Source organism: Antennarius striatus, chromosome 22 (assembly GCF_040054535.1).
Source record: "Antennarius striatus isolate MH-2024 chromosome 22, ASM4005453v1, whole genome shotgun sequence".
NCBI lineage: Eukaryota > Metazoa > Chordata > Actinopteri > Lophiiformes > Antennariidae > Antennarius > Antennarius striatus.
Window position 1 is genome coordinate 14,665,196 of NC_090797.1, and position 27,386 is coordinate 14,692,581.

The 27,386-nt window shown below is 44.6% G+C and overlaps 2 protein-coding genes across 2 annotated transcripts in view; one reads left to right on the forward strand and one right to left on the reverse strand.

Annotated features, from left to right (window-relative positions):
* Positions 1-307: 307 nt before the first annotated feature.
* Positions 308-2,551, reverse strand: mrps33 (mitochondrial ribosomal protein S33). Its single transcript, XM_068307024.1, has 3 exons — positions 2,414-2,551; positions 1,183-1,402; positions 308-583 (listed from the first exon to the last, which is right to left on the reverse strand). The coding sequence occupies exons 2-3, from the start codon at positions 1,395-1,397 to the stop codon at positions 478-480; spliced, it is 321 nt and encodes a 106-aa protein (XP_068163125.1). The 5' UTR covers positions 1,398-1,402; positions 2,414-2,551; the 3' UTR covers positions 308-477.
* Positions 2,552-17,164: 14,613 nt separating this feature from the next.
* Positions 17,165-27,386, forward strand: part of tmem178bb (transmembrane protein 178Bb) — a 48,631-nt gene continuing 38,409 nt past the window's right edge. Inside the window, exon 1 of the mRNA XM_068307197.1 lies at positions 17,165-17,952. Within this exon, the coding sequence (XP_068163298.1) occupies positions 17,562-17,952 (391 nt within the window). The 5' untranslated portion in view covers positions 17,165-17,561. The remainder of the gene's footprint in view (positions 17,953-27,386) is intronic.

The window sequence follows — 27,386 nt, forward strand, 5'->3', positions numbered from 1 at the left end:
GGTGATAACTCAAATGAACATTTTTTTTTAAGGTACTCTTATTGACATACAAAAGCATTAAAGGGCCTGCTCCAACTTATCTGTCTGATCTTGTTAAACCTTACACACCGATTAGGGCTCTCCGCTCTTAGAATACAGGTCTCTTGTGTGTTCCTAGAGTTAAAAAAAAGTCAGCTGGCCAGAGGGCCTTCTCCTATCGTGCCCCTTTCTTGTGGAATAACCTCCCTATAGGTATTAGACGTCTGCTCTGCGGTTCAGGATGTTAAGATTATACTCCCCACCCCCCCTTAAAAATGTCAAAGACAAATATATTGTGTTTGTTTAATAGACACATCCTTTGTGAAACAAGATGCTTGTAAAAAAAAAAAAAACAAGTATCTGTTACACATTTAGTTCGTTGGGTGTTGACTCCGGAACACACACACACACACACACACACACACACACACACACACACACACACACACACAGCTCCCTTTATTTTTTCTTGCTGGCTCTCTTCCCCTCTCCTTTCTTGGGTTTTCCTTTCCCTCTCAGCTTCTTCAGACGACAGATCTCCTCCCTGAAGTCTTCGTGTTCATCTCTGCAGAGGAAGACCAAATGGAAAATAAGTATCATCCCATCGATACTTACTGCAGTGTGACATTAAAAGCCTTCCAGTAGTGAAACATGGCCTGTGATTATCACCCTGATTAGAATCCTCTATGTAGTGCTCCCCAACCCCAGGGTCATGGGTCAGTTGGTACCGGGTCAGACAGAAAGACTCCAGAACTTCCATCATTTCTGTTTTCTTTCTGGTCTGATTCTGAACAATGTTTTATTTTAAATGAGTGGATTCTCTCCTCCACATCTGTCTACGAGTCACTCTTGACTCTTGTCAAGATGCTTGCCTTTGCCACATGACCACCTTCTTCGGCCGCTAACACAGAATACGTTACCGCTAAACTGAAATTCCAAAACTAGCAGAACCAATAACAAACAAACGTTAGTGTGACGTTAACGAGGACGCTGCTAATAAAGTTAATACAAACTGGATTCACTTTTATTATTAGATTAAAAAAAAGTTTAATGCTGGTATCATTTTATTTTGTTGTATTTATCCACCACACTTTAACGGCGGTCTATGAACTGGACTGTGATGTGACTCAATGGCAGGATGAGAACAAAGCAGATAAAAGTTACCTGAACAGTCCCAGGAACCTCAGCTTCTTGGTCATGGCGGAGTAGACGTTGTGCTGGGGGTACCAGTCATACACCTCCTTCCTCCTGGCCAGGGGGGGCTCCTGGAACATCCTGACCACCTTCATGGATCTGGCATCTGTCGGACGCACGAGTTCACCGAAAATCTGAGCACTCAATCTGGCCATGCGTGCAGCGTAGACCGACGGGCCGGCCATCGCCGCTGGACAGAGGAGAGACAACGGGACAGGAAGTGAGACGGCTGGAGCAGCAGGACATCAGGTAGACTGGTCCTACATCAGGTAACAGGACAGGAAGTGAGACCGCTGGAGAGGTAGGACATCAGGTAGACTGGTCCTACATCAGGTAACAGGACAGGAAGTGAGACGGCTGGAGAGGTAGGACATCAGGTAGACTGGTCCTACATCAGGTAACAGGACAGGAAGTGAGACCGCTGGAGAGGTAGGACATCAGGTAGACTAGTCCTACATCAGGTAACAGGACAGGAAGTGAGACCGCTGGAGCGGTAGGACATCAGGTAGACTAGTCCTACATCAGGTAACAGGACAGGAAGTGAGACCGCTGGAGCGGTAGGACATCAGGTAGACTAGTCCTACATCAGGTAACAGGACAGGAAGTGAGACCGCTGGAGCGGTAGGACATCAGGTAGACTAGTCCTACATCAGGTAACAGGACAGGAAGTGAGACCGCTGGAGCGGTAGGACATCAGGTAGACTAGTCCTACATCAGGACAGAAGATATAGAGACACCAACAAGAACCAGACATGGCCCCCCTCCGTCCAACCAGACATGGTCCACCACCCGGCTCAACCCCCCAACACAAAGGAGCATCAAAGCAAAGAGACACCAGTGGAGACACTGAACAACCATCCGCGCTGCCGCCCAGAGGGGGGCGGTTCCTGTCTTCAGACACGCCCCTCTTGTCCACTGAGGACATGGAAACACCGGAACCCTCCACGCGTGGGGTTCCGGGGGGGGGGGTGTGTGTCAACATGCTAACCTATGCTAGCTTGTGTTAGCTTGTTCCCGTGAAGCCCGATGGACTGTCCTTGTCGTCACGTGACACGCGAGCAGAACTCGCCCGGATCGTCTCAACGTGGCGGTGGAGCTCAGCACAAAGCAACGACTCGTGACGACAATGACGCTTGTCCGCGTGTCTCCATCGTCACGAGCGACTACAGATAAAACACGCAACAAGCTGATGACGTCATACCTGCAGCGTTTGAGGAAGGACCCGTCAGAGAAGCGACTTCACTCCGGTGGAGCGGCTCGACTGAGGTCAACCTTCACACGATGGCCGCCATTACTGCAGCCAGTGCGCAAGTCACGACATCTGAGCGCTGATTGGTTCTCTTCTTCTTCTTCTTCTTCTTCCTCAGGGACCGGAAGCGTGCTTTGGCTGAGCTGCTGGCCCTGCCAGCAGGGGGCGCCATGGTATGCAGTAAATTTAATAATATCGATCTGATGGATAATCCACTCATTTCTTCTGTGGGTTGAAGAGGAAATATGAGCGGGGGAGGAGGATTAACTCTACATCCACAGAGGGGACGGGGCTGGAGGTTTCTGTGAAGACTTGTTTCACTCTGAATACCCTGCAGGAGGTTTCTGAAGCCCTGTAGACCAGCGGTCCCCAACCCCCGGACCTCGGACCGGTTTCATCTAAGACAATATTTTCTCTGATCGGTCTTCATTTGCTGGATAATCATTAATGACACCAGGATAGCTGTAGTCTAATAATAAATCATCGGCAGTGGTTTTACGTGAAATGCAGACATCAACAGATAAACAACCTTTTTTTCATAAATTGATCATCAGCATCTTTGTAAACAAAATAGTTATAAGAAATAATTATATTAAAAACTCGATTCAAGTGACTGCACTGATGAGGTTTATTTTGAAATATAGCGACTTACAATCATTGAATTCAACGTAGGAGAAATACTGATCATTTCCAATAAATAGGCGAACGAGTCAATCAATAATAATAATTATAATAATGAGAATTAGTGTTAGGATACCGCTTATCTAGGGGTAATGGAGACAATGACACCTGAAGTGTGTTCTGGACGTCCAGTCTACTCCAGTTTGGTTTTCTTTACGGTCACTGCAGAAAATCCCACTTCACAGAGACAGGAGGTTGGAAATGGAAGCAGGGTTTAGGATACTTTTTATGTGATCTCAGGATAATCTGCCTTGACTTTAATCCAGAACACTGGCGCAGTTGTGGGCGCTTAATTGTGTGGGCTGGTAACCTGACATGTGACTGAGACCTGTCAAGCAGGACAGACACTAGCATTCATCTGTGTGTCATTCCGCACAGACGTCACTTTTCGAAATAAAACATCTTTCAGACTCCGAAATAAATAAAACAGAAGTAATGTAAATTATTTTTTCCTTCTGTGCAGCCCGGTACCAAATGACCCACGGACCGGTACCCGTCCGCGGCCCGGGGACCGCTGTAGGGGATGAAACCTGGTAAGTCTCCAGGCCTAGGCGACCTGCCCGTTGAGTTCTAGAAAGAATTCTGGCAGGTGATTGGTGGGGACCTGCTTCTTGTGCTCAGGGAAAGCACGATGACAAGCCGGCTCCCCCTGAGCTGTGGGAGGGCAGTCCTCATGTTCCTGTCAAAAAAAGGACACTTGCAAGACATCAGGAACTGGCGGCCTGTGTCCCTCCTCTGCACAGACTAAAAGCTCCTCTCCAGGCTCTTGGCCAACAGGCTACGAAAAGTGATGGGGCAGGTTGTTCATGTGGACCAGACTTACTGGCTAATCACAGTCTAGGAGGGCCTGAGCCAGAACACGAACAGGCCCCATCTTCCCCGAGTCCCAAGGAGCCACCAGACAAATGGTTGAAGTATATAAAGAAAATCTGAGTTTTTATTTACAAGAACTAAATACCAAATAATATGTTGAGCTCACTTCAGGTTGAACCAATGCCAAAATAACAAACAAAACAATCCTATCTGCAAAAGAAAAATAATTAACCTCACAGAAAAATAAATGACAGGATCTAAGCTTCCTAACTAAGTTAAACAGGAGACAAGTATTACCAATCTGCCTTCTCAACGTCGAGGGAAAAATCTTTTTCAGTGTAATAGCACAGAGGTTGTCCACTTACCTGGAAAGGAACAAGTACATTGATACAGCTGTACAAAAAGCAGGAATTCCTGGGTTCTCTGGTTGCCTAGAGCATACAAGCATGATCTGGCACCAGATCCAAGCAGCTAAGAAGGACAAAAGAGACCTCTATGTCATCTTCCTCGATCTGGCCAATGCCTTTGGCTCAGTTCCCCATAAACTCCTTTGGGAATCCTTCGACTTTTTCCATGTGCCAGAACCCATCACCACACTGGTAAAAACTTACTTCCAAGACATGCAACTGTGTTTCACAACACCTGACTTCACGACAACATGGCAGCGATTGGAAGTGGGAATGATGGCAGGCTGTACAATCTCACCTCTTGCCTTCACTATGGCCATGGAGGTCGTCATCAGGGCATCAAAATGGGTGGTGGGTGGTGAACGAACCAAGAACGGACTCAGACTCCCTCCTATCCGAGCATACATGGATGACATGACTACAATCACCACAACTGCAGCATGCACCAGACGATTACTTGGAAAACTCCAGGAGAAAATCCAGTGGGCCAGGATGGAATTAAAGCCAAGCAAATCTCGAAGTGTCTCCATAGTCAGGGGACAGCTAAAAGATGTGAAGTTCCATATTGGAGAGGACCCGATACCAACGGTGTCTGAGCAACCTGTAAAAAGCCTGGGCAGATGGTACAATTCAAGCCTCAAAGACAAAGATCAAGTGCAGCAAATAAGGCAGGACATTACTAGTGGTCTGGAGGACATCAACAAGACCCTACTGCCTGGGAAGCTCAAACTTTGGTGCCTACAGTTTGGCCTTCTCCCTCGGCTAATGTGGCCTCTCACCATCTATGAAGTCCCAATAACAACTGTGGAGAAGATGGAGCGAACCGTTACTTCATATGTGAAGAAATGGTTAGGTGTCCCACGATGTCTGAGCAACATCGCCCTCTATGGAAAGGGGGTGCTTGAACTACCTCTCACAAGTCTGACAGAGGAATACAAGTTCTCCAAAGTAAGGCTTCAGATGTAGTTGAAAGACTCCAAGGACCAGACCATCAGCAAGGCTGCACCCACACCACTAACGGGACGCAAATGGACTCCATCAAATGCTGTGCAGCATGCTACATCAGCCCTGAGACACCAAGACATTGTAAGGAATACCCAGCATGGAAGAGGAGGCTTTGGCCTGGCAGCAAGCAAACCAATGTGGCATAAGGCATCAATGTCTGAGCAGAGGAAGCTGGTGGTTGAGGAGGTGCGTAGACAGGAGGAGACTGCCAGAAGCGCAAAGGCTGTCTCACTTGCCAAACAGGGGCAATGGATGCATTGGGAAGGTCTGGAGAGGAGAAAGATCAAGTGGGGGGACCTTGGCAAATGGAAGCAAGCAACATCAGCTTCAGCATAAGAGCTATATATGATTTGCTTCCGTCACCAAAAAACTTACATGAGTGGTATGGCGAGGATCCAACCTTCCCCCTTTGCCCAGCTCCAGCGACTCTCAGACACAACATGACTGGGTGCAAGACCAGCCTCACGCAAGGCCGCTACACCTGGAGGCACAATCAGGTCCTCAAGAGTCTGGCTGCAGCAATTGAGACCAAGAGATCTGCAATAAACTCCCTATCCCCAAGAACAAACAATCCCTTCAAAACTACAACATTCATCCGTGAGGGACAAGCAAAGCCCAAACATCCTCCTGCACAGCCAGAAACGGGACACCTAGCCATGGCCCGGGACTGGAAGATGCTGGCTGACGTTGGCCAGCAACTCATTTTTCCACCTGAGATCGCTTCTACCAACCTTAGGCCAGACATAGTTCTGTGGTCCCCCTCACTTAAGTCTGTGTATATAATTGAGCTCACAGTCCCGTGGGAGAAGTCTGTCGAGGAGGCCTACGAGCGCAAGAAACTGCGCTATACAGAGCTGGCAGCTGATGCAGTTCAGAAGGGATGGAATGCAAAGGTCTGTCCAGTCGAAGTGGGATGCAGAGGATTTGTGGCTTCTTCCACCATCAAACTACTGAAAGATATTGGCATCAATGGACATGCTCTGCTCCAGGCCACCAGAGCCCTTTCTCAAGCAGCTGAAAAAAACAGCCAGTGGATATGGATTAAGCGGAAAGATCCTTGCTGGGCTTTACGATCATGACCCCCCCCCCACCTGCACATCACACACACCTAGAAATCCATTTGAAAGCCCTCATACATGAGGGCACATGAGGTATGCGGTCAGCTGTATGGCTGGCTCAGGGAAGAGGACGCCCCTGCCTTGCTGGGTCCCGTGGGAAGCAGACCTTAATGATTGTACATGGGACACAAGCTAAGGCTTGATCACCCTTTAGTTGGCCACCTCCGATGAGGGTGTATAGTGTTTAAAGGCCGAAACACCCCCTGATTCGGAGGTACACTACTGAGGATGTGTCCCAAAATTAACAACATACCATAGTTAAGAAACTCCCAATGCCACTCTTAACACCAAGGCAAATCTAATGTGAGCGCCCCCCCACCCCCCTTGGCACAATGGACTGTTTCAACATCACGTCCCGTGTTTTCATGATTCTGATTCTCGCTTGGTTGGAAGATGGAGATGATGAGGATGAGGATCTGGTTAAAAAAACATTTATTCAAGATTTCCAGCAGCTCCAGACATGAAGTAATTATCCACTAAACCTTGGGAATTCAGAATAAATAATATGGGTTGTCCGAAAATGATCTAAATGGAGAGGAAAAATGGGCAGGGGAGGAAAAAAATGTTTAAATGTTTAAAAAAATGTTTAAAATGTTCTTACAACAAACTAAAGGCATGAAAGGTCTAAATCTGGAACAGTTTTTTCCTTATTATTTATTTTATTATTCAGCAAAACTACTTATTAAAAACAGAGCCAGGCCTGAACTCAGTGACCAAGAAATATATCGACTCAAAAAGTAAATGATTAAAGTACGAAAACAACTGAGTTTTTAATTCTGATGAGGTCGACAGTTTTGTTTTTATTTCTAATTATTTATTTTAAAGTTCTGAATTTTAACTTCTCCCTCATCACGTTAAACGTCACTACATTAAATTAAATTAAATATCTTGGTAAGCACCTTGGAAATGAGGCAATGACCAGGAAGAACTTGGAGGGTGTCATTGGAACGGAAACTTAAAAAAGGGAAATGGTTGCTCCTTGAATGTCTTACAGAGGTCGCGTCCTGGTGATCAACAACCTGGTGACCTCACAGCCGTGGCCCCGTTTGGCCTGCGTGGACCCTCCATCAGGTTTTTTAGCCCAGATCTAGACTAAACCTGTAAATTTCTTCTGGGATGGGGTCCATTGGGTGCCCCAGGGAGTGTTGTTTTTATCAAGAGAGGACGGGGGGCAAGGCTGTATGTTTGAAACCTCCCCTTAAGAAAAAAACAGCCGACCTCCAGTGGAGCATTTTACATGGTGCCATTGGTTTTAATGCTTTTATCTCTGTGTTGAACCCTGCTGTGTCAAACCAGTGTCCCTTCTGTCCCCTTTGTGAGACAGTTTTTCATGTTTTTAGTGAGTGTAAGAAACTTGCAGTGCTCTTCACTCTTTTAACAAATGTTTTTATTTTATTCAGTGAAAATTTTAATATCAGAAATTTTATTTATGGTCCTGGGTACAACAAAGCAAACCAAAAAAAAGTGGCAGCTTTTAAATTTCATTTCTGGTGAAGCTAAACGGGTAATTTATGTGACCTGATAGAAGAAAACTGAAAATAATACAGAACAAGAAGCAGCTGCAATTTTTTTGTTGCAACATCAGATGTTGTTGAAAATAGAGTTTGGTTTTTATAAAATAACCTGACAGCTTTCAGAACATCTGGTGTCACAAAAGTATCCTGTGCACTACAGTTGATAATCAACTTACATTTGCAAATTTTCTGATGTAATGCACTGAATTTTGAAAATTGTACTTATTTTTAATTTTGATTTTTTGTACTTGAAGCACTTTTATTTATTTTGTAAACTAATTGATTGTGATAAAGTTTTTTGTAAAAATCAAAACATCTGCTTCTTCTTCTTTTATAGCTGAACCAACAATCTGAGCAGAGATCCATTAACAAATGAATTACAAAAAGATTTTTAAAAATGCTCTTTTTTTCTCTTGCGTGATTCAGTAGCAGGGTGATTATTTTCTGTTATTTTAGTGTCTGTTATTTTCTGTGTGGTGTGTCTCGGCCTCACTATGGCTGAGTGCCATCCATCCATCTATCCATCCCGTCCCACTGATGGTTGGGTCTGTGCTTCTACAGTCATCCAGCAGGAGGCACTGTTGGCGGAGGTTTCGTCTGCTGACTGGTTCGACAGCCAATAAACCAGGAGGATCGTCAGGTCGGACAGTGAATCATCAGGGGATCGTTCATCTGTGGTTTGTCAAGTAATTTCACTGAAATCAAACCATTAACAGGTTACGAACAAATCCATAAAAAATTCCTGAAAACATTTTCAAAACATCAAAAAAACTATTTTCTTGGTCTCATGAAACTGACTTAAATTCCACAGAAGTATATAGTTCAGAGGACTTCTGGAAATTATGCCACATATTTCTTCAAATATAAGATGGGTGGTCAGGAGGCGCTTCCAGATGACTGGACAACTACAGCTAATGTGATCAGGGAGACAGGTAGGAGAGTACTTGGTGTGTCATCTGGAAGGAAAGTAGATAAGGAGACTTGGTGGTGGAATGAGGAGGTCCAGGAGTGTATACAGAGAAAGAGGTTAGCCAAGAGGAAGTGGGACACTGAGAGGACTGAGGAGAGTAGACAGGAGTACAGGGAGATGCAGCGTAAGGTGAAGGTAGAGGTAGCAAAGGCCAAACAAGGGGCTTATGATGATTTGTTGGACAATAAGGAGGGAGAGACTGATCTATACAGGTTGGCAAGACAGAGTGACAGAGATGGGAAGGATGTGCAGCAGGTTAGGGTGATTACGGATAGGGATGGAAGTCTATTGACAGGTGCTATTAGTGTGATGGGAAGATGGAAAGAGTACTTTGAAGATGAACGTGGAAAATGAGAGAGAACAAAGACCAGAAGAGGTGACTGTTGTGGACCAGGAAGTAACAAAGATTAGTCAGGATGAAGTGAGGAGGGCATTGAAGAGGATGAAGAGTGGAAAGGCAGTCGGTCCTGATGATATACCTGTAGAGGTATGGAAGTGTCTAGGAGAGGTGGCAGTAGAGTTTCTGACTGGGTTGTTCAACAGGAACTTAGATAGTGAGAAGATACCTGAGGAATGGAGGAGAAGTGTGCTGGTTTCCATTTTTAAGAACAAGGGAGATGTGCAGAGTTGTGGCAACTACAGAGGAATAAAGCTGATGAGACATACAATGAAGTTATAGGAAAGAGTAATTGAAGCTAGAGTAAGGGCAGAAGTGAGCATTTGTGAGCAGCAGTATGGTTTCATGCCAATAAAGAGTACTACAGATGCAGTATTTTCTTTGAGGATGTTGATAGAGAAGGACAGAGAAGGCCAGAGGGAGCTACATTGTGTTTTGCGGATCTGGAGAAAGCTGATGACAGGGTGCCCAGAGAGGAACTGTGGTATTGTATGAGGAAGTCTGGAGTGGCAGAGAAGTATGTTAGAGCGGTGCAGGACATGTATGAGGACTGTAAGACAGTGGTGAGGTGTGCTGTAGGTGTGACAGAGGAGTTCAAGGTGGAGGTGGGACTGCATCAGGGATCAGCTCTGAGCCCCTTCTTGTTGCTATGGTGATGGACAGGCTGACAGACGAGGTTAGACAGGAATCTCCATGGACTATGATGTTTGCAGATGACATTGTGATCTGCAGTGAGAGCAGGGAGCAGGTGGAGGAGAAGCTAGAGAGGTGGAGGTTTGTCCTGGAAAGGAGAGGAATGAAGGTTAGCCGCAGTAAGACAGAGTACATGTGTGTGAATGAGAGGGACCCAAGTGGAAGAGTGAGGTTACAGGCAGAATCAGCGATGTTGTTTGGTCTAGAGACAGTGTCACTGAGGAAAAGACAGGAGACAGAGCTGGAGGTAGCAGAGATGAAGATGCTGAGGTTCTCTCTGGGAGTGACCAGGATGGATAGGATCAGGAATGAGTACATCAGAGGGACAGCACATGTTAGAGGTTCTGGAGATAAAGTCAGAGAGGCCAGACTGAGATGGTTTGGACATGTCCAGAGGAGAGATAGTGAATTTATCGGTAGAAGGATGCTGAGTCTTGAACTGCCAGGCAGGAGGCCTAGAGGAAGACCAAAGAGGAGGTTTATGGATGTAATGAGGGAGGACATGAAGGTAGTTGGTGTGAGAGAAGAGGATGCAGAAGACAGAGTTAGATGGAGGCAATTGATTCGCTGTGGCGACCCCTGAAGGGAAAAGTAGAAAGGAAAAGAAGATTTCTTCAAATATAAAGGTTTTAGTCCAAGAAGAAACTCACAAATAAACACCAAGCAAATTATAAATCTGAAGACAAACAGGAATGGGATGCATAATCCAGCATTGGTAATGACAAAAAAAGTTACTAAAATTAAACACTCAACGCTCATCCTGCCATCCCATTAATCACCATCCTCATCCATCAATCACCATCCTCATCGTGTCATCCATCAATCACCATCCTCATCCTATCATCCATCAATCACTATCCTCATCCCATCTGCCCATAGAAAATATCCTAATTCCATGATCCATCCAAGCTCATCATCTGTCATCCAAACACGAGGTCCATACTTCAATCCAGTGAAAAACCTTTTCCGATCAGTTAATATATCCTATCCCCAAACTTAATGAAGGAGCCCCCCCTTGTGCAGAACTTCAGGCAGAACAATACTCCTCCCATTTCCCTGTGATTCTCAAATAGTGCTGCGTGTGACCCTTGAGAATGTGCACGACAAAACTACCCTTTGCTTATTTCCTGATGTTCCAAATAAAGTGTAATTACACATCAACTACAGTAGGTGGCAGTGGCGCCTTCAGTTCACATCTACTTGTGATGGTTTATCAAAAGTTATCAAAAGTTCTTTAAGTCAATCCAATGGACTTTAAGAAAGTTTGTTGAAGATGTTTCTCCTCTCATCCAAGAGGCTTCTTCAGTTCTGTTGGTGGCTGGTCTTGTCCGAGCTGTGTAACCCAGTGGGTTAATGAACTGAACTGAAGAAGCCTCTGGGATGAGAGGCGAAACGTCTTCAAGAAACCTTCTTAAAGTCCAGTGGATTGATTTAAAAACAATTTGGACACACATTAAACACATCATAACCTGTCTCTGGAAGGTGTGACATGCCTGTTGGGGGTCAGTGGCCGATCGGGTATGTTTTCATACGAGTCAGGATCCGACCATGTCCGATAGCTCCATCTCCAGGGCCTTGTTGCTGACCTATGATCACCCTTTTAGCCAGGGGGAGGACGGGGGTGAAAGTGTTCTTAATCACCACACCGCTCACAACTACCTTTTTTTTTTTTTGTCTACATGTATACTCATAATTCAACCCCACAAAAGGGCGTCAACTTTTAATGAGATCAATGCTCGTTTTATTCTTGCAGCAAAATCTTTTATATATTTTAATGTGTGCGTGTGACCATCACGGTCAAGTTGTCAGTCTTTATTGAATTTCCTATCTTGAACCAGAGAGGGAAGTGCTACACCTTTGTGTATTAGTGAAGAAACCGGACATAGAGAGAAAACACAAACAGGGTAGTAGATAGACAAGCAGTGCTGTTAGAGTGGAGACTTGAGCTTTGTTTTATTATTTCTCACAACTGATACCTTAATACCAATGAAATGAAATATCAGATTAGTGGAGGTCATCACAATATAGAATAGTCCACCAGAGGAAACCAGTGCACAAAGAAGACAGAGGGCCTGAGATAGGTGTGATGTCTGAAGAGAGACTCATCACATTCTGACGGGACCCAACGGTTCTCACCAACTGCACTCTACAGGAGCTTGTAAGCCCTGAACCAACATGTCTGTGTGATGAAACCAACGCCCAGAGAGGCTAACAGAACCCATCATGGCGAGGCTAGTAGACCACCCCCAACCCCGGTAGCCAGGAGAATCCAGAAGCCATCACCTGAAGAGCCACCGGGGGCACCGAGAACCAGGTATACCCAGAGACCAAGAGGAGGCAGTGGCTGACACCACCAGGGCGCCCAGGACAAGCCTAGGTGGCACGGGGTAAGGAGACCCAACCTCCCACCCCCATCCGCCACACCCACATCCCGACAAACCCCCCCCCCCATGCACTGATGTCCTTTTTCAACTTCATCTAGAAAAATCTCCACTCTTTTGTCCAATCGGGAGCCTCCTTTACCGCTGACAGTTGGTGTCATCCTTATGCCATGCTCATGACTGAGCTGTTCAAGTGCGGCTTCTTCCTCTTTGGTTGCCCACCCTGGGGCTACCATATCATCTCCTAATCCCTGCAAACGCCCCGCAAACTACCCAACGTAGCGTAACTGCGATGTAACTGTGACTAACTGAAATGTGAATATACGAGCAGAAAAAAAGACTGAAATGTGCTATGATGCCACACTCTCGTCATGTCACGTCTCACCAACTCCCAAGAGTGAAGTGTGGTTAGATTATGGTACACAAAAGCATGTACAAATATATAATAATAGCAAAAAATAGAGTGAATAGATGAGCAAACACGCCACACACTCCTACCTCTTCTTAAGAAGAAGAAGATAAACATCTCTATGTGGTTAGAGAGTATATAGAGATGTACCATCCCTTTGTGTCTTGTCTCATACTTTGTGTAGTACTGCCTGTTGTACTGCCTGTTATACTGCCTGTTGTACTGCCTGTTTACCGTGGGTCTGAGAGGACTGCAATTTCATCTGTGCTGTATGTCGTGCATGTATGGTACACTTGACAATAGATCTGACTTTGACTTTGAAGAAGATTTTTTTTGATTTTTGCAAAAACACTTTAATCACATTCAAACATTTTGCAATTTTACATTAGATGAAGCACTAAAGTGCCTCAGAAGATTTTTTTTTAAAAAAACCCTCCAATCACATTTAACATTTAGAACATTTAGAACATTTTACAGTTTTTCATTAGATGAAATTTCAAAAACACTAAACACTCAAAAACAGAAGAAGAAGAAGAAGAAGAAGATTTTTTTTTTTTGATTTTTGCAAAAACACTTTAATCTCATTCAAACATTTTGCAGTTTTACATTAGATGAAAGCATTTAAGTGCCTCAGAACATCTTTTCCAAACAAACTTCAATCACATTTAGAACATTTAGAACATTTAGAACATTTACAAATTTTCATTAGATGAAATTTCAAAAACACTAAACACTCAAAAACATTAAACACCAAGAAACAAAGGGAAATACAATATAAGAATTAGTGCATTATAACAGGAAGTTTGCAAAAGTGAGGTGGTCATCAACTAAAGTGCATAGGGCATTTTTGTAACACCAGATGTTCCTAAAGTTATTCAGGTCTTTTGTCAATTTATAGAAACCAAATTCTAGTTTTAAGCGACATCTGATGTTACAGCAAAAGACAGTAGCTGCTTCTTGAGCGGTATTGTTTTCAATTTTCCTCTTCCTGGTCACATGAATTGCAAGTTTTGCCTCCCCAGAAATAAAATTTAAAAGCTGCCACTTTCTCTGATTCGATCTATTGTACCCAGCACCGTAGATGAATTTCCTGATACTAAAGTTTTCATTGAACAAGTTAAAAACATTCGTTAGAAGAGTGAAGAGCACTGAAGTCTCCCACACTCACTGAAAGTATGAAAGACTGTCTCCTGAAGAAGACAGAAGGGACACTGGCTGGACACCGCAGGGGCAAAAACAGAGACAAAAGCATTGGAACCGACGGCACCATGTAAAATCCTCCACTGGAGGTCGGCTGTTTTTTTCTTGAGGGGAGGTTTGTACAGAAGTCTCCACTGCGGGTCAGGTCCATTTCCCGTCATCTTGTTGGCCCAGGTAGTAGGTGCTCTGTTACACAGGTTTTTCTTGTTGATCACTTTTACACATTGTTTGTGCAGTATTTTTTTGTTGGCCGTGTGCAGGCTGATTTGTCGTTCATCTCCGAGGAGAGGACCCTCCAGTTCTCCAAACAGGGGACTGATGTGGACCTCTGGGAAAGGATCTTTGCTGTCTGGTACAGTCCCTGTACTATAGTCCAGGAGGAGGCTTTTCTCCTTCCAGGAAAGTCTTTGCCTCCACAGTTGTAGCACCCTCTGAGCCACCCTGGTGGACTGGATGTTCAGCAGGGAACTCACAGCCTGGGCATCCGCCAGCGCAGGCCCGACGTTGTCTACCAGTTGCTGGAGGGTCACGGTCCTGGTTCTGCAAAGCGCTGCAGACAGACCAGGTGTGGCTCCACTGCAGACGTCCAGCCTGGCCCCATGCACTAGTGGTTCCCTCAGTAACCAGAACAAAGAGTCGGAGCTTTTTCCTGGGCTGCTTTTAAAAAGGGCCCACGACTTAAAAACACCATGATAAAACGGAGGCAAACCATTTAACTTTAGAAGCTTAGAGTCCATTAAAAACAGTGCAGCATCCAGGTCCAAGTGGCTCACTCGTCTGAATATGCAGCTGGCCACCTCTCTCCACGTCAGATTCGCTGGTCCAGTCAGAAACCGCTGGATGAACTGTAATCTGAACGTGGCTGTTCTGCTAGCCAGGTGGATGAGGCCCTGTCCCCCCTCCTCTCTTGATAAAAACAACACTCCTTGAGGCACCCAATGCAGCCCATCCCAGAAAAAGTTAACAAGTTTGGTCTGGATTTGGGCTAGAAACCCTGATGGGGGCTCCATACAGGCCAAGCGGTGCCACAGCTGCGAGGCCACCAGGTTGTTTATCACTAAAACTCGACCTCTGTACGACATTCTGGGGAGCAACCATTTCCATTTTTTAAGTTTCCCTTCTATTTTGTCAATGACGCCCTCCCAGTTCTTCCTGGTTGTTGTCTCATCTCCCAGGTACACACCGAGATATTTGAGACCATCAGTCTTCCAACACAAGTTTTGAGGAAGAACTGGGAGGTTGCCATGCCACTCGCCAACAGCAAGGGCTTCACTTTTGTTCCAGTTTACTTTTGCAGCAGTTAAAACATTGAATGAGTTTGTCAAACCCACCAGAACATTAACATCCCTTTGGTTTTTGATAAGAACAAGAAGAAGAAGAAGAAGAAGAAGAAGAAGAAGAAGAAGAAGAAGAATTTTTTTTTTTTGATTTTTGCAAAAACACTTTAATCTCATTCAAACATTTTGCAGTTTTACATTAGATGAAAGCATTTAAGTGCCTCAAAACATCTTTTCCAAACAAACTTCAATCACATTTAACATGTAGAACATTTAGAACATTTAGAACATTTTACAAATTTTCATCAGATGAAATTGCAAAAATATGAAACACTCAAAAACATTAAACACCAAGAAACAAAGGGAAATACAATATAAGAATTAGTGCATTATAACAGGAAGTTTGCAAAAGTGAGGTGGTCATCAACTAAAGTGCATAGGACATTTTTGTAACACCAGATGTTCCTAAAGTTATTCAGGTCTTTTGTCAATTTATAGAAACCAAATTCTAGTTTTAAGCGACATCTGATGTTACAGCAAAAAACAGTAGCTGCTTCTTGAGTGGTATCGTTTTCAATTTTCCTCTTCCTGGTCACATGAATTGCAAGTTTTGCCTCCCCAGAAATAAAATTTAAAAGCTGCCACTTTCTCTGATTCGATCTATTGTACCCAGCACCGTAGATGAATTTCCTGATACTAAAGTTTTCATTGAACAAGTTAAAAACATTTGTTAGAAGAGTGAAGAGTACTGCAAGTCTCCCACACTCACTGAAAGTATGAAAGACTGTCTCCTGAAGAGGACAGAAGGGACACTGGCTGGACACCGCAGGGGCAAAAACAGAGACAAAAGCATTGGAACCGACGGCACCATGCAAAATCCTCCACTGGAGGTCGGCTGTTTTTTTCTTGAGGGGAGGTTTGTACAGAAGAAGAAGAAGAAGAAGAAGAAGAAGAAGAAGAAGATTTTTTTTTGCAAAAACACTTTAATCTCATTCAAACATTTTGCAGTTTTACATTAGATGAAAGCATTTAAGTGCCTCAAAACATCTTTTCCAAACAAACTTCAATCACATTTAACATGTAGAACATTTAGAACATTTAGAACATTTAGAACATTTTACAAATTTTCATCAGATGAAATTTCAAAAATACGAAACACTCAAAAACATTAAACACCAAGAAACAAAGGGAAATACAATATAAGAATTAGTGCATTATAACAGGAAGTTTGCAAAAGTGAGGTGGTCATCAACTAAAGTGCATAGGGCATTTTTGTAACACCAGATGTTCCTAAAGTTATTCAGGTCTTTTGTCAATTTATAGAAACCAAATTCTAGTTTTAAGCGACATCTGATGTAAGAAGAAGAAGAAGAAGAAGAAGAAGAAGATTTTCAATGAGTACAGTCCAAAACAGATGACTCGACAGCTTCACGTCTTAAACTCGGGGTATATTTGACCTATGGAAGATGAAGGCTTGTTCAGATCCTGTAACGTTTGGGGACATTTCGTGAAGACGGTCCGGGTTCGGAGCCCGGGGTGCATCCACCCCCAGTCCTCGTTGTTCACGTCCCTTCCTGAAGCGGCGGTGAAGGTTCGAGGCTCCATCAGCAGCAACACGAGCAGCTTCACGCTTCTTTAATCACACAGCATGTAGGCTAACGACAGGCTGCTGCTGATTGGTCCACAGCCCTCCCGTCATCCAATCAGGCGCGCCGGATGCTGCCTGATCCCTCCAGTCTCCCCCCTCTGCTGACGGGCTGCAGACATCAGGTAGGCTGAACCAGATGTAGGCCTAACGATGCGTCTGCTTTAATACCGCGTCAGTGTGTGTGTGTGTGTGTGTGTGTGTGTGTGCCGGTGTCCGATGACCGCCGTCTACCGGAGCAGCGTTATCCGTTCTGTGTGACGTCAGGCTGACGTTCTGGACCGGACCGTGCTGATGCGTTCTGGGCTCAGACGGATGGACGCTGGAGATCCGGGGACCAGATGAGATAAGCTCCTTCTCACCCAGCCGAGCTGCGGCAGCAACCATCGAGTAGGACGAAGCCCTTCCGTGTCCCCCACCTCCCAGCCCGCTGCGCCCCGTGAGCCGGGAAGCCTCCGCCTGAGTCCGAGCCGAGCGCCGCCGGATGATGGTCCAGCCGCTGCGCCCCGGAGGGGATGTGAGCTGAGCGGGACGCCGCAGAGGAGCTGTCCGTCTGTCGAGGTGCTGATGCGGCTGTGACCGAGGCGACAATGGCTGCCGGGAAGTTACTGCTCTACGCCGGGCTGTCGCTCTCTCTCTGCGCCCTGGGCATGCTGGCCGTGGCGATGTGTTCCGACCACTGGTACGAGACCGACGCCCGGAGGTACCGGGACCGGTGTCGAAGCGTTTCCAGCCGCCGCAAGGACCCGGGCTTCATCTACATCCCCAACAACAGCCTGCCGCTGAGGGCCCGCCGGGCCAGCCGGGCCAGCCTGGCCCGCTGGGAGGAGAAGCTGCTGCTGGCCCGGAACCGGCGGCAGCTGTTCGCCATGAGTGCTGCGGATGAGTGCAACAGGCAGTACAACTCCACCAACATGGGGCTGTGGAGGAGGTGCCACCGGCTGGGCTTCGACCAGGAGATGGAGGCCCTCATCAAGAAAGGTAGGGATGACTGTCAAACACCACACCGACACGAGCCGGGGTGGGGGTGGGGGGTCATCCATCACCAGGAAGACTAGTAGCCGGCTGTCGGTGGGTGAAGGCAACAAGCCCAGTCTGACCGGTGATGCACAAAGCTGGTGGGAGGTGTGGTGCTAGAACCTCATTCTCAGGAAGTCAGGTGTGAGGTGTCCGTGGGACATGTGACATTCAGGACAGTGGGTACTGTCAAGGGGGTGTCTGTGGACCTGTGTGGAAAAATACTGCAACGTTAAAGAGTTCACAGCAGTCCTGGTGTCTGGGGTTCACCAGGGGTCCCCAACCTCTGGCCTGTGGACTGGTACTGGGGTATGAGTCAGTCGGTACTGGTCTATGGGTCAGTTGTCACTGGTCCGTGGGTCAGTCAGTTACTGGTCTATGGGTCAGTCCACACAGATAGAATCTAGAACTTCAATTATTCCTGTTTTCTTTCTGATCTGATTCTGAACGATGTTTTTCTTTTTTTTGTCTGCATGTATTCTCATAGCTTAACCCCATAAAAGGGGGGCAACTTTTTATGAGATCAATGCTTGTTTTAGTCTTGCAGCAAAACTCTTATTTATTTTAATGCATACATGTGACCATCACTGGGATCTAAGTTGTCAGTCTTTATTAGAATTTCCTACCTTGAACCAGAGAGGGAAGTGCTGCACCTTTGTGTTATAAGGAGACCAGACGGAGAGAGAAAACACAAACAGGGTAGTGGATAGACAGGCAGTGCTGTTAGAATGGAAGAGACCTGAGCTGTTTTATTATTTTTACCAACTTACACCTTAATACCAATGTTATAAAACACCAGATTAGTGGAGGTCCTGACAGAATAGAGTAGGCCACCAGAGGAAAACAGTGCAGACGATGTTTTATTATAAATGAGGGGATTCTCTCCTCCACATCTCTCTAAGAGTCACTCTTGACGCTTATCAAGATGCTTGCCTCGGTCACATGACTACCTTTGGACGCTAACACAGAATACATTACAGCTAAATTGAAACTCCCAAGCTAGCAGAACCAAGAAGAAACAAACGTCTGTGGAAACATTCTTTTTGCAGAGAAAAAGAACCAGCAGGAGACAGAAGATCCTGTGACTTCAGAGAAAAAGAAAGCTGATAAATACCAGTTTTTCTGCTGGTCGTGTCATTTTATTTTGTTGTATTCATCTGCCACATCTTCAAGGACGGTCTGTGAAAATATTGTCCGATGCTAAACGGTCCGTGGGTTGGGGGACCGCTGGACTAGAGGACACTTCAGTCATGAAGGAGTGGATTTTAATGAGTAAACACGTCTCCTTCACTTGAGTCAGGGGTCGTCTCTTAATACTAGATCTGGACAGCAGGATGCTGACGGACGGTCCAGACACACACCCTGAGTGACAGAAGTTATTTATCATGCCAAATATTTGCTGTTGCCGTTTGAAGACCGTTGAACTTACTGTAATTGTCTTTGATGACTGATGTAACTGTACTGTATTTAGTATTATCATATGGTATTCATTATTGTTTACAGTATTTTTACCCACAAGTATTTCAAAAACATGGAGACGTAACATAAAGACACATTCCTCTGAAGCCTGATCGATAGTCCCAACAGACATGCTGGGCTGGAGGCGGATTGTTACTGGAAGATGGGGTCGTCTCTGAATCGGTGTGCGTGCTGCACTCTGTGTGTGTGTGTGTGTGTGTGTGTGTGTGTGTGTGTGTGTGTGTGTGTGTGTGCTGCTCTGTGTGTGTGCTGCACTGCAGCTGTGTCTTCCTGTGAGGACGCCTGAATGGCCTTGATGGCCCCCGTCTGCAGTAATGGCTCAGCCACAGTTGTGCTGTGAGCAGATCGATGCCTTCATGGAGCACTCAGGACGGCTGCTCAACATAATGCTGATGACGACTAGCATGATCTGCTGCAACGCAATGACATGTGGACACTCACACTGTAGATGTTATCCACATGGACACACGATACAGTTAGAAACTCCAAACATGAGTTGGATGATGATGACATCATTGCTGCATCTTTCAGAACGTGAAACATCAGTGCCACAAATATAAAAGTCTGTCTTGAATATTGATTTAAAGGAATTCTTGGAGGTTAAATTGATTTTTATTTGAGAGAGACATTTTTCTGAGGAATAAAGGAGAAAAACTCATGCCAGAACAAAGTATTCCTCCAGATCGAACACGGCGGTGACGTCCGTCGGTGTGAGCCCACCGGTTTCACGCTGATGTTCTCCACAGGAAGCTCTCGTTTAAATCAGCCACAGATTCGAGCCTCGATGAGTCACTTCCTGTTCGCTTTAACAACACAGTTCTGTTTTCAGAGGAATGAATCCAGCTGTTGTCGCTCAAGTTGGAGCTTTACACAAAAATAATGTTTATACATAATAATCATTACTTTTTCACTTCATTACATATTGGTCGTTACTTAATCACTTTATTATGTATCAATCATTACTTTATCACTTTTTTTTTTTTTACAGTTTTATTAATACTTAATTAATTAATTACATATCTATAATTACTTTATTATATATCTATTTTTAACTGTAGTTCACTTTATTCCACTTCTGTCACTCAGAATGGCTCATGGACATTTTTCTTTGTCAGCAAACGTCTGTGCCAAATGTCTGTGCCTGATATACAGAATTACATTTCTTTAATGAAAAGAAGGGCAACCTGAAAAGAGACAGAGAAATACTGGGTCAGTACAACTTTGTGAATTTTAAGAAATCCTTCAAAAATTCAGATTCTGATCCATCATAACGGATGACCACCCATGTGACAGCCTGCGATTTCCCACACACACACACACACACACACACACACACACACACACACACACACACACACACACACACACACACACACACACACACACACACACACACACACACACACACACACACACACGCTGGAGTATGTTTTAACTCAATCCCAAGCACTTAGTAGAGGACCAAATGTTGATTAATCCGCCACAGGAAATAGACCGTTTTTCGTTGGTAAGATAAGATATTTAAATTACCAGACCTTTTCAGAAGTTACTCAATATTTATTGTCTTCAGTGGGACACGATGGATGTGTCACAGGATGAGTAGGACGGTCAGAAGGTCTGAGTGGACTAACACACATCCTTTAAATGGACATCATCGATCAATCAATCATTGTAGAATCAATGGTGTTATTGAAGGTAAAAAAATAGGTCTTTTCTTCTTCATGTACATATTGCGAATGGGGAGCGTAGAGAGCTAAACATTCTACAAGGTTGTCATGGATACTTGACTGTAAGCCCCTGTGATGTGAGCATCTCAAACCTCTCTGCCATTGATGCACAAGACACAGCAGCGTGGCATCATGAGTCGTTCCTGCCCAGCGTCCAGACAGGCTCTGATGTCCATTCATGTGCTCACGTCTTCATGTGCATGAATATGACTACAACATTTAGCTCAGAGGGACGATTGAAGACCTGGAGACATCACCGTCTCTAGTAAACAGTACCAGTACCAGCGCACAGTACGGTAGCTCGGCTTCTGTTTGACTGGGTGTGTCATGTGACCTCCTGCAGGAGGAGGAGCTAACTGACTCACAAGGAAAATCATCAGGAGAGAAAGAAGCAGATAAAGAGCATCAGAGAGACAGCAGAATACAGATCAGTTTGGATCAGCATGAAGAGCGCTGCCAGAGATGGCCGTGAAGATGAGGATGTCATAGAGGAGATGGGGGAGGAGTGGGGGAGGTGAGACCTCCTCTTCTTACACCATCTGCTACTGAGGTCCTGAATAAGACACCACATTCCCGTCCAAGCATACTGTGAAGGGGGAGAACTGGATCCCCTTCAGGAGCCTTGTATCATATGGAGGGATAAATAAGAGTGTCCAGGAGATTAAAGTTCCTGGTAGGTCCCTGTCAGTGAGCCTGCTGGCAGGCCTGCTCATCCGACACACATGGAAGCAGTGTAGGCTTGACTTCTCGTCTGACAGATGCTGTGTGAGTGGAGTCCCTGTTTTATTAGTGATTCGTTCCTCTTGTGTCATGTGATCCTTCATCTTTCCTGTCTCCACAATAAATACCTGAATAGAACTGCTTGTACTTCCAGGGTGTTCACGTGATCCATGGTGCCCCAGGTTGGAAGCTGTTGGTCTGACTTGGCCCATGGGCTTTAAGTCATAATGGAGGAATGACACAGATAGTGCAGAGAACATGGTCCTGGTACAGCTGCTGTACTGGTACAGTCTTGAGAAAACACCAAAACCTGGAGGAAAAAAGACTCTAAATAAATTACGTCGCCACTTGCCGCTGAATACCATGTTTCACCGCCTTCTTCCAAAAGCTGCAGCTTGAATGCTTGGATGACGTTCGCCTCCAATTCAGCAAAAGCTCCAGAGCCTGTCTCCAAGCCTGTTCCCACACCTCAACCTGAGCTCAAATCTGTCCCAGATTCTGTGCCTGATTCTGTTCTGGAGCCCGATCCTGATACTCCTCTAGGATACGTTGGAGGTGGAGGGGGTACTGTCGAAGTTCTGTAGTTGCATCTTGTAGGCAGAGCCTCGTGCATAATCTCATCACCTGTCCCTCATCAGGCTGAATAGTTTTAGGCTTTTTAAGCTGGATTTTCCTTTTGTGCTGTGCCAGATTGTTTTCTTCCCTCTTCATGCTTCAGTTGGTCGGACTTTTTAAAGTTCCTTGTGATTCCTGCTTGTCTGATTAAACTATGACAGAGAACTCCTCTGGTGTTCTGCATATGGATCCTCACCCCACACATGACACGTGTAAAAAAACGTTGTAGTTTGTGCATGTCAGAACATGCTACTATCGAAGTCCCCCTTAGATAGCAGTACAGATACTGCTGCATTAACTTAAGACTGTTCTGCTGCCTCCAGGTAGCAATGCCCCAACTGTGCTGCTGACCCCACCTCGTTATCACACCTCAGGGTGGGCCTAATGAATCACTTAGCTTCACAAGATTGTGTTGGATGATGTTAAATGTTGTTCATATAGAAGCTGGTCAGTCATGATGTGGAAAGATATTTAGTGACTGTCTTGAAGTTCCACAGATAGTTGAGGTCAACCTCAAGGGTGTGTGATGGAGGAGATTTAGAGTTAGATGAATGTGGTGCTTGATGCTTCTGAGACCTTGAGAGAACACTTGGGTCACACTTACTAGACCACAGACCATTAGGTAAGTGGTGTAATCAACCTTATTGATCATTGTTGAACAGAAGTTGTTCCATCAGTCTTTGGAGGGACAGACAGATGGTTTAATGTGTGTTAGTGTGGTCTTGTAGATATTGCAAGTGATTTCACTCAGGGTGTCCTCATGATCTACAGAAAGATAAGATTAGTTCTAGAAACACAAGAGTGAACTTCCACACAGGAAAAGGATAACCTCTTTATTCTCTAGAGCCAGCCTCTTTTTGTTTGCCAGCAAATGTAGCTGTCGTCAAAGTTTCCGAACGGGAGTTTGGATGCGTAACACGATGAAATGTCACAGCCCTGCCCATCCTGACCCCTCATGTGTTTTACAGACATAGATTCCTGCCACTGCTCGTAGCTCAGAAGGGAAGCAATAACGATGCTCACATCAACAAAAAACTACCAGAGTGTGGGCTGAAGGCAGGAATTCAAGAAAAGCTATCATTTGTTGATACAGGCAGTCCTCAACATACAAACACAACTGGTTCCAAGAGATTGTTCATAATTTGAATTGTTGAATTAGAGTTCAGTCGTTCTTCATTATATGTCTGTTCAAAAAACCCCCAAAAAAACACGGAATAATAATTATCAAATTTGTATCATTTCACTCAATTTAACATCTGTCGACCACAAATACTGTAATATTGGGATCTCAAACCGTTAAAAACACATAATATCATGCTACTGTACAATGAATCAGAGCAGAACAAATAACCATATTACAAATATGTACCAGTACATATAGTTCAAATATCTACCAATATCTATAGCTCCAGTATCTACCGTTAAGCATCACTCGTGATCCACGTGATTGTTTTGAATCCAGATAAGTTCACGGTAAGCGTTTTAGTTTTAATAATTTAATCCTTGATGAAAAGACGAAGAAAACACTTCAATTAACTCTCCACTAAGTTTTAAGATAGTCCAACAGCATGTAGCATGTAGACGAGTGTTGGAGCTGCATGAAGGCACCCCATGGGGGGTAATGGCAGAAAGGGGAAGAAGAATAATCAAACCTTATTAGTCCCAAAGACAGGAAATTGTCTTATCTAAACTGTCTGTTTAGATCCTCCAGCAGCGGTAGGGTTACCAGGAGGTGAACGTACAGGCTGAGGTCAGTGATCAGTGGCTGATCAAGGTGTGTTGGTGGCCTTTGTCTCAACAGCAGCAGAACCTCCACTGTCCTGTGTTACACATATTACACAGCAGGACTGCTTTCTGCTGCCATGATTCACACATTAGTACATTAGAATCAAGAACAGTCATGTCGTTGGATGGTTGTTGGATGGTTGTTAGCACACACGCATGATTCATGGTCTGAATGTTACACCTACCACCGTTCCTGCCTCTGTCTTTGTTCTGACTGTTTGGAAGTGTTAACCTCATGTAGGTGTCTCGATTTTAACCTGGATCACCATGGTAACTGATTGAGCTTTTTTGCCAGAGGCATGTTTGTGTTTAGCATATTAAGCAGTTAGCAATTACATAAAAGTGTAGTCACCTCCTGTTTACACTAACAGAATGAGGCACAAGCCATCTTGGATTTTATCTTGAAATAAATACATTTACTTTACTATTGTTACTATTGTTATTTTTGAACTGTGGGCTTTCATTGACCTCTAATGACCTCGGCAAAGGCCTGAGAGAATTCTCTACACAATTCAAATTTGTTATGTCAGTGGCTTATCCTCATCAAGGCAAAGAGTAGAAAACATGCAACAGGTAAATATGTTAGAGATAGTAGTGGAGCCTTAAAACAACTGGTTGGTGTAAGCCCTGCCTCCTAATGACTGAAAGCAGAATGTTATTCAGTTGTCTGAACCAAACACCACTGAGACCTCCTGAAACCCTCTAGATGAAACCGGGTCCGAACCCTCCCCAGTAGACACTTCCCTTCTCTCCCCCTGCACCTTCCAGCTCTTATTTAATCAATGACTTATCAAGTCAGGAGAGCTGTGGGCTCAAAGAGTCTTAATCAATCAGAGCCTTCTTCTGCCTGGCTGTGGATAGAGCAGATGAAGGGCGCTCTGTGGCCACAGCTGCCTCCCTCACATGAAAAGGCCTTTCTCCTACTCTCAAGCACTGGACAATACCAGAGTTATGTCCAATGAAGGGACCATTCTGTGTGAGCAGAGAGCCGAGGCTGCTGGGAAGTGAAAGCTGACAGTTATCTTAGCGCTGTGCTCATAGCATCATCAGATTGCTAATGTGCACCCACTGATTAACTGGAGGGACTGGATGTGAACACCATCACCATCTGCTTGCTAACAATGAAGAAACTCCCAACTTCTCCTCTGGTTTATGTTGTCATGGTAACAGGCAGGGACTACACCAAGATTTTCTGGTGGCTAAGGTGTTTCTGTGGACACCCAGAGACTTCCTGCTTTCAGATGACAACAGGATGGAAAGAGAGAAGGCAGTCACATCGTTCCTCATCCTCCTCATCATTGTCTCCAGCCAACCACACCTGCTGTCAGTGTTTCCTAGGTGTGTCCCCAGGAAGAGAAGAGAATGAATCACAGAACAACTGAAGGAACAAAGATTCATAAAGAGTTAATTTATGTGTGATCTCTGGAATTTTGAGGGTTCTGATTGGTTTTGATGTTACCCAGCAGCATCATTTTCATATGCTTACAAACTATTCAAAGCAACTAAAAACACGATCATAAAATTCTATCGAAAATTCTTTCAAAACATTGACTTTCCTAGCCTCTGAATCACTTTGTTAAATATGGATGTAATTACAGGTTGGTTGAGAGAGGAAGACCAATAGCTCTGGTTTGTGATCACAGGTCAATCTGTGACCTTGTGGTTGTGGTGGCGAGAGAATTTCATAAGACAGGACAAAGTACAGAGGTACAAATATTTATTTGCCAAATCATAATGTACATAAGTTGAGGAGAAGTCCAACAGTATCATCGATGATATAAACAAACGATTTAGCTACTGTTAAGAGATCTCTGGTACTGACATCACTGGAATCCTGGAACTTTTTCCCTCTCTCCCTCAGAGCTTTTAAAACCATCAACAATCTAATGTGTGTGTATGTGGAGGTGTGTTGCTCTTGTTGTGGCCTCAGGCCAATAGAAGGTTCTGGCGATGCCACGTAGCAGTTTTTGCAAGACTAACCTTCTGCAGACACAAAAACATTCTTCAGGATAAGTTCCTTAATAGGTCATCTTCGCACAGTACTTTATGTAAGACGGACCAAATGACAATGATTCACAAAATCATTCCACCACATGGTGAACCCAGGTCTCTCTGAGGTCCAGTCAAGGTCTCTCTGAGGCTGGGTCCCGGCTGCAGCCCAACATTCATCCTCAACAGCTGCACCAAAGTCAAACATATGACCCTCAGTGCTGCACGTGCATGAATATAAGGTGTGGAGATGTTTCTTCTGAAGCTGCCAGGGTTGAGCCACACATACGAGATCTTTCCCATGAAGCGTTACAACAGAAGAAGAGATGTTGTACGGATACTGTCAAAAACTTTTGGTCCAATACAGGAGAAAGAAGAACCCCATAGGAATATGAGTGGGAACACTGAACATGGTGATTTTTATTTTATTTAAGTATTACAAATGTCAATGCAAAGATACAGAAAATGTAAGGTAATTGAAACAAACTGCGGCATTGATGATTGTTACATTACACAATAGATTAGTGACTAGATAATCTACACAGATCTTATTTTATAGCAAAACACTGATCTACCTGAAAGACAACCATTCAGCCCTTGAAGATAAATGTGTTCCTTCATTAATGCTGTCTGTTGGTAGCGTAGTTCATTGTTAGTGTAGTTCATTGATATTGTAGTTCATTATATTGACAGGGTCAACGCTGCTATCTGACTGACACCTGTTATTCATTATGATCTATTGACATACACACTGAACGTGCTGAAAACACAACCACACCCTGGTAGATAGACAGACAGGCATGCAGACAGACAGACAGACAGACAGAATGGTTGTTTGTCTTTCATGTGGCCCCACAATGCGCTGGCGATGTGTTCTGAGTGTACCCCACCTCTCACCTGTAACCAGCTGGGATAAGCTCCAGCAACCCCCATGACTCACAAAGTGGAAAAGCTGCTGTAGAGTGACTAGACAGATGGATGTTATTTAAATATGAAATGTAGTTTAACTCTCAAATGTGGATTTAGTGCTAGATATAGTTTTAGCATTAGGTGTAGTTTACATATTGGATGTTCATATCAAAT

Bases quoted from the DNA above. Each gene is read 5' to 3' on its own strand.
- mrps33 (XM_068307024.1), bottom strand. From the start codon at position 1,397: ATGGCCGGCCCGTCGGTCTACGCTGCACGCATGGCCAGATTGAGTGCT. The intron at 584-1,182 runs GTAACTTTTATC...CTTCCTCTGCAG, and splicing joins AGGTTCCTGGGACTGTTCAG to AGATGAACACGAAGACTTCA.